At 33.0% G+C, this 12,671-nt stretch overlaps 1 protein-coding gene across 1 annotated transcript; it reads left to right on the top strand.

Annotated features, from left to right (window-relative positions):
- The first annotated feature begins 6,946 nt into the window (after positions 1-6,946).
- Positions 6,947-9,186, top strand: LAS (GRAS family transcription factor). Its single transcript, XM_022050274.2, has one exon. It carries the CDS (start codon positions 7,225-7,227, stop codon positions 8,536-8,538), a length of 1,314 nt encoding a protein of 437 aa, XP_021905966.1. The 5' UTR covers positions 6,947-7,224; the 3' UTR covers positions 8,539-9,186.
- Positions 9,187-12,671: the final 3,485 nt, after the last annotated feature.

Here is a 12,671-nt window from a genome sequence, read left to right as displayed (position 1 = left end):
TATATATATATATATATATATTCTAAAAAAAGTTCGTCATTTTTAATTATTATTATTTATAATTAATTAACAAAATGACGGCAGACAAGTGTTTGTTTGGAGCCCCAGTCTGTGGCGAATGATCCAAGTACTCTTGGCACTGTTGCATGCAGCGCATACAGGCCAATACTCAAGAATATGCGATACTTCTGTATATCTATCTATATATATATAAAGTATATATACGATAATATTGATCATTAATATCAGTTTAACTAGCTAGTAACTTGCAGAGAAGAAAAAGCAAAGAAAGTAAGCAGACACATGAACATGATGCATGTACATGTACATATATATATATATATAGGTATGCGAATATATATAAATGGGCGTGGCATGGAGACAAGAGGAGTGAAAGGAGGGGTTGCTTGCATGTGTTAATGATCATGATTTACAGATTACAGTGCTGACACATAACCAAAAGAGATGGGGGTGGTTGATTCCTGCAAGCAAACCTTACACCTGATTCCATCACCATTCATGGCATCTATTCTTTATACCACCCTCCTTATAATTAACCCTACTTCAACTCATTTCTTATTTTTCTTTAATTAGATATTACATAATACACACATCATTATTTAAAGAAAATACTTTATAATAATTAAATTTTACTTAATTTTCATTATCTTAAACATTCAATCTAATTTTTTTAATATAAGTATGATTATTTACGATTAATTTATCCCGATTCAAGTGATTTCTTGTTAATTTCAAAAGTTCTAAAATTGGTATATCTTGACATTCTCATAGTTAGGATAAACATGTTAAAAATAATAATTTGTAAATTTAGAAAACTATTTACCTTATTAAGAAATTAAAAATAATAATTTACAAATTCGAAAGACTTTATATCTTACAAAAAAAATTAATCTTATAAATATCTATCTTTTAATTTTTTTTTTGGGTGATCATAGTTTATGAATTAAATTTTAATATTTATTTTTTGAAATTTTTTATAGGATTATAGTTCATAAAATAGAGTTAATTATAATTAATATATTTTTAAAATTTTAACAATTTTATTAATGTTTATATATACCCACATCCTTTTTTATAACAATCATAAATAAAAACTTGACTACTACTATTAATTTCTCTTATTCTTTTTCTCATTTTTAAAAGGAAGTAATTTGGGTTATGAAATTTTAAATTTTTCTATAGAGTAAGAACTGCTGCATTTTAAGATTTTTGAAAAATTCCCCTGCATGGGTTTATCCCAAGATTAAATAGACGATTAGTATGTAGCTGATGAACAACCATGTTATGTATATATATATATATATGAATATCGGTGAAAATTATGAAATAGGAGTAGTGGGGTGTGGTTGTCCCCTGCCATCCACGTGGTAAGAAAAAGTCTTCTTATCTTTCTTTTTGATGTCTATATCTATCTATCCATCTTTCCATCGTCTTGAGATAAGCCAGCGAATCCAACAAACGGACAATCCTCGTCCAGTACCCAGTCTAATACATATATATATATATATATACACATATTCATTTTGGGTTTTTACCATTTCATTCATGTAAAAATTCCTCATTTAAGACTTTGCGTGTTTTTCTCCCTGCAAACTGCAAATCCTCTTGCGTGTTTTTTGTTCAACGGATCATCAAACTGCTCCCTCCTAATTCTTCCTTCTACTTCACATTACTTAACTTTATCCACGCCATGTATATATATATATATATATACATAAACACGTCTGTTATACATATCTACATATATATATATATTCCAAATTCTAAAAAAACGAAAACTCATTTGGTAGATTATTTTTTCCTCATAACCCTTCTATATAAATTACGGATCTTACAAAGCCTCTCTCTCTCTCTCTCTATATATATATATATTTATAGGTAATTAACTTAAAGCATATTACACTTCCTCTGCATCGACTTGTCTGCAGCTTCAACTGTCTCGTAGTCATGGTTTATGCGAGCTTTCTTTTCCGTATTCCTTTCTGATCTTAATCAATTAATTTATATTTTAAAAAAAATCTAAAAAAACACTTAAATATATTAAATATACGTATAAATTACAAGGTACGATGTTTACATAATTTACTTTAAGATAATTATTTCTTTCACTATGTATAATTTCGAACTAATTTTCTTAATATTTTCACTTTGATATTTTTCTTAACTTCAAAAATAATCTTTTCTAAGGCAGTTCAAATCACCATTCAATAAGTACAATATATATATATATATGTAAGTGAGTGTAAACTAAAAAGGGGAGTAGGGAATCTAAGAGGAAGCTAGGAGACAAGAGACAAATAAAAGGAGAGAAACCTGGCTTTCATATGAAAGATTCTCTGGTAGAATTAAATGATTTATTGGGATTTTCCATTTTGGTAATCTATCATGTGAAAAAAGGAATTGCAACTTGGCTTCTCATCACCATCTATAGCTCTAAATCCCAGGCCTTGATACTCTCTTCCTCCAACCGAGTTAGTAAAGTGCAACCATCTTTACCCTTTCCAATCCATATATCTATATACATACATATATATATATATATATACATACAATGATATTTCATGTTTGGGATTCCACACAACTCATCGTCTGGGGAATGACTTGTCATGTTTGCTTAAGTACTTTTGTTTGTTCAGCGGAATCCATGCACTAGTCTCTGTTAATTAATATATAGCAGCTGATTTGGCTGTTACAGAATCTATCCAATTAAGAGAGACATATGAAGTCAGTGGCTTACCTTCTAATCTTATGTCGAGGTGGTTAACAAGAGCCGAGAGGTGAATTTACTGCTATAAATAATAATTTACATATTCCAATATCTTTAAATTTTTTTGTGTTAATAGTAAAAATTAAACGAATGTTATGAATATAATAATTAATATATACTTTTTTAAGTTTTCTTAAATGGTTCATGTATCTATCGTCATTAATTATAGTTTATAAATTAGATTTAATTATAAGTCATACATTTAGAATTATAAGAATTATGTTAATATTTTTGAAGATTTAGATAAATAAACACAAATATTTAGAACTTCATTTGGATCTTTCGCCGGACCTTTCGTTGGAGCTGTTTTCTTATTCTCAACTTTATTTTGATCTCTGTCGAACCCTTCTGTTGGAGCATCGTGCGAGAGTTCGGTTTTCTTCATGCACCAATGCAAGATCTCACATCCTAACACCAAAGATCTCGAGAAGAATCTAAGACTCTTCCGTCTGTTAAACTCCTCCAATGTTGGCCGGTTCTTGTTTATTCAGAACACGTGCGTCCATATTAAAGTTTCAAACGTTCCAATGATAATGGTTACCCAACGTTCGGCTTCAGTCTTTCACTTCTAGAGTCCGCTCACAATTCCCCTGGAGAAGTATAACTATTGTTGAATATATTTTCGTTCCTAACCAGCCACACTGACCAGACCACCATGTACAGAGTTACATCAGTTACACTCCTACTGATACGATTCTAAATACCAAGATCCTCATCCCAAACTCTATATTCCAACTCCATCTTTGCTCACTTTTTCTATCGCATACATACCCACTGTTAAATTCCTATCCATTGCCGGAGCAAAAATCCTTGGAAACAATGTCATAAGAGGCACATGCCCAAGAGATATATCTTTCCAAAGATGAATTCCTAAGCCATCATCCATTGCCACTTAGAAGCCATCAACTATCTCAATGTCCATCCCTGTTAGTGTTCTTGTCGAAAATAGTAGAGCTCCATTCTAATGAAAAGCCTCTTAAAGCATTTTTGAGCTTTAAACTTTCGTACTTATTTTTTGTGGCTTCCAAGTTCTGTCCCTTTTGAATTTTATCTCAAAATCAATTCCATCACATAAATCCATCTAAAAAATTCTAACATTATGGTATAAGAACCAAGTTCCTTCAACTCCTTCAATTTTTCATAAAATCCAATAACCTTCCAATTGGCCAACAGCCTTGACCTCAAACAACCATGAGCTTTCACTTTAATTATTCTCAACAAGGAACACCCGCCTTTGTTGGAGAAAACTTTAATATATTGATTGTAGAGAATTTACACCGACCAATCCCAAAAATTAAGCAAAATGGACAGTAGCAAAGAAAGATTATAAAGAATAGAAGCTTAAAAAGATGCAAAAGTACCGAAGTTTCTCCACTAAAGGATAAGCAAAGCTATTATTTCTCAAATTTCTGATGCACGCACTTCTAAAGATACATGAGAGATTTTAAAGCAAATTCTTGGAGGTTATTAAAAAGTAATCTTCGTAATACTCCAAAATTTATAGTGAGAATTTGATAATTCATTTATGAAAGATAACAAAGTTCTATAAGAAATGTTTTCAGGATTCCTACAATAGTCAATGCAATTAGGAGTTATGAAGAAAATTAGAAGATAAAAAGATTCTCAAAAAGAATCTACCAGCAAAATACGAACATATAGTCGCTGCAATTGGAGAATTAAAAAAAAAAAAATTATTAAACTCACATTCAATAAGCTAATGGAGCCACTAGACTTTCATGAATCAAAATGAAGAGATTTTCCATTCAAAATATAGATCAAACATCCCAATCCAATGTAAAATGAGTTGAAGTTGTTAATGCTGTAGTTTATATTCTCAATGGGTCATCAATAAAAGCACTTCAAGGCAAAACTATAAAGCATAACATAAATGAAAACCCTAAGCAAATTTCTTAAGATCTTGGGTTGAATTGTCTATTGCTATATTCCTTCACAACATAGAGAAGAATTTGATGAGAAAAGCAAAAAATATATCATCATCATCGGTTATAGTGAATAATTCAAATGATATCATTTAGTAAATTCAAAGACAAAAGAATTTATAATCTCTTGAGACATTATCTTTAATAAATCTGGATCCTCAAATTGAGAAGAAAGTTCTCCATAATAATTAACTATTATAACTTTCTAGTACCAGCTCCAATTAATCTAAATTCAAATCTTACACTATTAGACAATATACATTCAAACTCTAAAAGGCCACTTAAAAATGTGCGTATCTTAAAAGAAATTTATTAAACTTGTGATGTTGCATCTTTACATGTGAACTTTAGAATTATGAAGAAGCAATGAAAGGAGAAATTTAGTCCAAGGCAATAGATAAAGATATCACAACAATTGAGAAGAATCATACTTGGGAGCTAATAGATCGACCTAAAGGTAAAAAAACTAATCGATCTAAAGTGGATCTACAAGACAAAATATAAAGAAGATGACACAACAAAGAAATACAAGGCTCGATTAGTTATAAAGGATTATTCTTAATAGGCAACAGTTGATTTTAATGAAACATTTGCACTAGATGTACATATAAAAATAATCAAAACAATTATTGTCCTAACTACTCAATTTGATATACTTGTATATCAATGAGAGTAAATCAACATTTTGTAATAGAGTTAAAATAAAAAGTATATATGGAATAACTAAAAGGTTATGTGATAAAAGGCCAAGAGCAAAAAGTTTACTTTCTCAAAAAAATATTGTATGGCTTAAAGTAAGCTCCACAACTTGGAATAATAAAATAGATGACAATTTTCTCTGCAATGAATTTTAGAGGAGTCAAAATGAGTAACGCTTTATGTGAAGAAAAAATGTGTATAAGATTTCCTCATCGTCTGTTTATATACAGATGATTTAATCTATATATGAATGAATATGAAGATGGTTGAAGAATTTAAAAAAGTTATAATGCATGAACATGAGATGACAAATTTAAGTCTCACAAAATATTTTTTGAGATCCAAGTCCAAAAGATAAATAAAGAATATACATCTCTCAAGAAAAATATCTTGAAAAATTGTTGAAGAAATTCCTCATGAATAATTGTAAGGCAATATCGACTTTTTCGATTATAATGGTACTTTGAGAGCAAATATAAGATTATATGGAAGTCTAATTAGATCATTAATTTACTTGACATACCCTAAGCTAGATGTAGTCTGTGCAATTGATCTAATTTCATGATTCATGCAAGTTGTCATGTTTGGATCAATATTCGTCTTGCACCCAAAGGGATGTTGAGGTATGTGAATGGAAGTTAATGAGTCTTGTTAATCCTAAGATGTTAAACTTATTATATGATAAGTTTCTTTTCATAAAACTCAAATAGAGTTCCTGATACAACTTCAAAGCACCTCATAGTTCTCTAAACTATCAATACTTCCTCCAAAGCTTAATTATAAAATACCAAATGTCATAAGCAAATTACAACAAGTTGAAACACACATCACCAACTCCCACCTTGATTCAACCAATGGAAACTTTAGCTGAATTACCTTTTGGAACAAGGTAGTGAGCCCTTCTCCTACAATGTTAAACAACATGGGGGAAGATCGGGCTCCATTGCCTCATAATTCGCTTAATTGTCAATAAATCAATATATTATTATCATAACATATAGTAATTCATATTTAAATGCTAAAATTATTGAAAAAGATATAAATTAAATAAAAATGTATATATCTATCAATTAAATAATATATAAACATTAATTTTAATATAATAAAATATAACTTTTAAATAAGAAACATATAGATTATAACTCAACTCGAATACATAATTTCTTATAGAGAAATTAACGATAAAATTATTTAATTAATCAATTGTTGATTTTTTTTTTTGATGATATATATAATCATGTCATTGTTACTAATAATGAGATAATGGATGTGATTTATTACCATTTAAATGTACATATATATATATATAATATATGTTTTTTTTTGTTGAGAATTTGACCTTATAAATTTTAAAGGGAAAAGATCATAAACAATTTTTGTTACACGAAAAAATTACTCTAAAACTCCCTCCCCGGCGTAAGAATTTATTATTTGGGCAAAAATATTGTGTAATATAAAGTACTGATCAGTCGACACACCACCATACATATATACATACGTACGTTAAAGCAGCAAAAACCTCTGCCACCCAACTCCTCCTCCACTCCTTCTGCCGCTCTTTTATTTTATTTGTTTATTTTGTTTATTGCCTTCTCATCACCACCAAGATCTTATTCCTCTCTTTGCTTTCTCACTTGCCCTGTTCAATAATTCTATATAATATTGTTTTTATATATAGATAATGGATAGATAGTATACACTACTAGCTGTTATAAGTACGTATATAACTTCTTGGATTAGCAGATGCATATGTTTTAACAAGAAGGCCATTGAAGTGGTGGTGGAGATCAGTAAAGGATGCTGGGGGGGTCCCTGATATCTTCGTCTTTCAACGATCAAGATCAAGATCAAGATGACCCCTCCACGTCTGATCATCATCATCACAACATTACCATTCCACATCCTGCATCAGCTATCCATATGCGCCAACTCCTCATCACCTGCGCCGAGCTGCTCTCTCGATCCGACTTCCCGGCCGCTCAACGTCTCCTCTCATTTCTCTCTGCTAACTCCTCTCCTTACGGCGACTCAACCGAGAGGTTGGTCCACCAGTTTGCAAGAGCTCTTTCAATGCGCATCACTTCTCACCATGGCTCCGGCAGCGTCTTGATGATGCTCAACTTGAACTTAAACGACGCCGCTTTGCCGACGCCTGTAATTAATAGTAGTTTAGAGGAGGATCGGTACTCGTCGACATCTCAGTCGTGTTATCTGTCACTGAACCAGATAACCCCTTTCATTAGGTTTAGCCATCTGACGGCGAATCAGGCGATACTGGAAGCTATAGAGGTAGGGCAGCAAGCTATACACATCCTGGATTTGGACATAATGCAGGGAGTTCAATGGCCTCCTCTAATGCAGGCTTTGGCCGAGCGTTCTCACAACTCACTCAACCCACCGCCAATGCTGCGGATCACCGCCACCGGCCACGATTTGAACATGCTCAACACGACCGGCGAGCGTCTCTTTAGATTTGCCCAGTCACTGGGTATACGCTTCAGTTTCCATCCGCTTCTGGTACTAAACGACGACCCAGCTTCGCTTGCTCTGTTTCTCATCCCCTCCGCGCTCGCCATCCTCCCAGACGAATCCCTAGCTGTGAACTGCGTACTGTATCTGCACCGGCTCATTAAAGATGACGACTCGCGGGGGCTGCGACTCTTGCTGCAGAAAATCAAAGCGTTGAATCCGACTGTAGTGACTGTAGCCGAGAGAGAAGGGAACCACAACCATCCTCTCTTCCTGCAGCGGTTTGTGGACGCTTTGGATCATTACACGGCCATTTTTCAGTCTCTGGAAGCGACGCTGCCGCCCAACAGCCGGGAGAGACTAGGTGTTGAGCAGATATGGTTTGGAAGGGAGATCGTGGACATTGTGACGGCGCAGCAGGAGAATAGAAGGGAACGGCACGAGAGATTTGAGTGGTGGGAGATGATGATGAGAGGCGCAGGGTTTTCAAATGTTGCGCTCAGCCCTTTCGCGCTTTCGCAGGCCAAGCTGCTACTCAGGCTCCATTACCCTTCTGAGGGATACAAACTCCAGATCCTCAACAACTCTTTCTTCCTCGGATGGCACAATCGCCGTCTCTTCTTCGTCTCCTCCTGGCGCTAGCTATATTTATATATATACACACAATATACCCTTCTGACAAAATATCATGCAGCAGCTTCCAGCTTCTATTTACTAATTCTTGCATGAGTCTTCTTCTTCTTCTTCCTCCTCTCTGTTATACAGACAATTTTAATTATATATTACTCAATTCACCACATATATATATATATATATATCTAGAGCTTAGCTTCTCCATAAATTATCATCTCTATGGAACAACTATATTTATAAAGACATTAATACGTTATTCAGATATACAATTTCAGACCAAGTAATTGGCGGAATAGTATGAGCTAGCAATCATGCATGCATGAGTAACATCTCCGGATGAGGACCAGTGAAGCTCCTCGGTCTACGACGTCGCTTTATCCGCCGCCGATGGAATCTCAGGTGGGTCATGTATGATCGGAATCTTGTGGCAGTTAAGGCACTACTAAGTTTTGGACGTGGCTGGTATTTTTACATAATTAATGTCTCCCTCCTGTCTCCTATAATTCCTCTCCATTTAGTCTTTTCTTAATTTAGTTTAATACTTAATTAATTAATTAACTACCGCTTGATTCCTCTTCGGCTAGCCTTTGCGCATTGTTGGAGATGTAAGTACGTGGAATCATTTTTAACTTTTTAAAGTTTCCTCGTATTTTTTTCTTCCTTCTCTTTTCAATTATTATTTTATATACTAGCTTAATGGTGCTTGTGCTATAGGTTAAAAAGATTGGTTGACAAATATTTATACTGATTTTAGTGCTTAATTTTGTTTTATGTGCCCGTGTGTGTATGTGTGTGTGTGCGTATAATATATGGATATATAGTATTAAGATACAATATTAAAGATAAATTATTTTTCACTAGTTATTAATTAGTGTGAATGTTAGTGATTACAAGTTAAATAAACAAAATAATGAAGGTAAGAGGGTATATATGTATATGTGTGTATATATAGACGTGTATAAAAAAAGTGAAAAAGGAGAGTTTTGTTCCCCAAAATGGTTTGTCTCGTTGGAGTTTTGTGGTTTCGAGAAGAGGGTAATGAAGCATTTTTTGGCCTAAATCCTGCCTTTTGTTCCCTCAACAAAGCCATGGAACTTGACAAAAAATATTGCTTTTTATGCCCACCTTGCCTCCTCTTACCCCTTCATCATTTGCATCTGGAAAACCCTCCTGCTAACAGGGGATCTCATCTCTCAACTTCTGGATTTCCCTGGTAAGGACCACTTCCTTTATATATATTATATATATATCTACATATCTATCCTCGCTTATATTTATTTATACATACCCTTTCTCACTTGCTATTTGCTGTTACATTCTCCTCTTTCTTCTCCTCATTCTTTAAAAATTACTTATTACATACATATATATATGTACACACTCTCTTATTACACCCTTCTTCATTGCCATCATTTTCCTCCTCTTAATTCTTTAATAGTACTTAATTATATGTGTTTGAGTGTGTGTGTGTGTGTGTGTGTGTGGCTGCTTGCGATTCTAACAGAATTGAGACGGTGAAGTGCTGCAGATACCATTCTCCGATGATTAATAGTCAGCTGGGAAGTGATTGGATTGGTTATATTATATATGTATATATATGATCAATGCAGATGATAAAGTTTACGTATAAACAGATTTCAAGTGTTGTGGCTAGTTTAATTGTTTCTGCACACTGACCACTGGCATTAATATTCAATACCCTTAATCAACCTTTTTATAATGTTTATACATGTAGGATTATGTATAGCTTCTGGCAGGTGCTATAATATATATATATGTGTGTGTGTGTGTGTGTACATGAATAGATATAGGTGATAGTGTACTGTTTGAAAAGATAGTCATGAGTCCCACGCAAACCATAGCTTGCGTGTCCACAGAGCATCAATTTAACTCTCAACGCTTTGCGCAACTCATCCATGTACATACATGCGTTGCATTCATTTCTAACATATTATTAATTGAACCCACCAGTTAAATTACCTGTATGTACATACATAGATATTAATACACATGCGGATATTATCTTTACAAGTCATAGATATGTGTATGTGCATACAACGATTAAAAAGAGATTTTAGTAAACAGAGATTGATATGCTGTTGCTTTGCGGATATTCCCCTTACGTACAGAAGCACACCTAATAAATAAATGATGGTTTTTATGGGAGTAGCAGTTGGGTATCTTCCTTGCTCTTATATACATATTATATATATATATATATACATATATAATTTAATGGGTAGGGCTACCTCAAAGTTTTTAATTCATCTCAGCGTGCCATAAATGTACGTTTGACTTCTCTTTCTGTGCACCAGCTCTTGAGAGAAACTACTACTGCTACTGCTCTCTCTCTCTCTCTCTCCCTATATAGATATCTATCTCTCTCTCTCTCTATATACATATTAAGTGAATATTAAGTGAATTATGCGTGACAATTTTAATTATTATATTTCATAGGCACTTGCTCTTCTCATTCTATTGCTGTTTGCTTACTTTTAATCTTTAGTATGTAAAATAAAATTCTTATCTTTTTGTGATTTTCAAATAAAATTGCTTATTATGTTTTTGTTTGTTAAGTCATGTGATATATATTTAACTATTATTTGTTTGTTAATAGATTGAATTCTAACTTACATATATATATATATATATATATTTGTTGTTTTCAAAAATTATTGACTTATATAATTATATCCAAACATTAAAAATTTCCATTTAATTTACACCCAAAACTTATTCAATTCCCCTAAGTTTCAAAAAATTTATTAATAGTATTCATTTATTTATTTATTTTATCTATTATGCTTAATGAAAAAAAATGAACTTGCAAATTTATAGGGGAATATTTGAAGACTGACGGTGAATAAATATACAGGTCCTCGAGAAAACAAGAAATGTTCTTAGATAGGATTATCGTGCTCTGAGCTTGAACCCTAAAAGAAGTTTGGATCCCATGTATCTTCTACTTCAAATGTAACACACACAAACTATAGCAAGTCACTGGGACTATCACCCATCATTATATAAAAATTCATACAAAAAAGTCTATAACCACACTAATCTTCCCTACAAAACTTCTCAAAGGCAACAGATATTCTAAAAGTACGTTGTGAGATCACTAACATGTTAGTATTAAAGTCACCCAAACAGGTATACAAGCCTCTGAACGAACAGCGTCGAAGCCTCGGGGAACTTCCAATCTCTCTTCTTACTTATGAGAACTCCTTAAAATTTCTGGGAGTTGGGAAATATATATATATATATATATATATATACACACACACAGGCGTATATATTTTTCTGGGAGGACGCTAAACAAACTCATATTTACATATTATATACATGCGTGCGCAAGGATGATGCAGCAGTCTGTAACAGACGAGGATGAACAGGAAGAAACGTACATTATTTATTTACTTATTTGTTATTTAATATAAAATGTCAGAGTACGAGTGTATATGATTCTTTTGTCATTAAGTACTTAGATATTATACATATATATATATATATATATATATATATATACACACACACATAATTTTCTTTATCATTTTACCAAGAAAATAAGAAGAACAGAAACTCATCATCTTAACATTTTTCCACGAGCAGGATGTGTATAGAGGTTTCTAGGGACATGCCAATATGGGGCCGTGCTCCTCAAGTAAAAAAACTATCCAAGGCAAAGAGCTGGCAGGGCTGGCTGACACTGCCCCACCTTCTGGCCCCTCGTACTACTACCTTCTCTCCCATCAAACCGAATCATTGAGACAGAATCTTCCAACAGTTTACACGTTGATTCCCCGGCAGATAAATCCCATCTTACAGTCTTAAAAACACGATCCTTATCAAACTTTACATGCCCCCTCCCCCCCTCTCTCAACTTTTTAATATTTAACGGTAACATATTAAGTTTTATTAGTAATCACCTCGTTTACTAATTTCATTACCACATAATATTGAGGAATTACTAAATTTATTTAGTAACCACCTTTTGCAGTGATTTCTTACTACATAACATGAAGTAGTTACTGTGAGATCTTAAAAATTTTACCGTAGTAAATGATGCTCCACACTATAGCAACATCTATTCAACCTACCTAAATTAGGAACTGGCTATGCTCCTGTTCCAACCGAGAGAGAAG

Source organism: Carica papaya, chromosome 4 (genome assembly GCF_054855325.1).
Source record: "Carica papaya isolate Zhongbai chromosome 4, ASM5485532v1, whole genome shotgun sequence".
Taxonomy (NCBI): Eukaryota; Viridiplantae; Streptophyta; class Magnoliopsida; order Brassicales; family Caricaceae; genus Carica; species Carica papaya.
The sequence above is the reverse complement of the archived record's forward strand: the minus strand, read 5'-3'. Positions and strand labels throughout refer to the sequence as shown.

What these genes read in the sequence shown, in the direction of transcription:
- LAS (XM_022050274.2), top strand. Translation starts at nt 7,225, where the DNA reads ATGCTGGGGGGGTCCCTGATATCTTCGTCTTTCAACGATCAAGATCAA.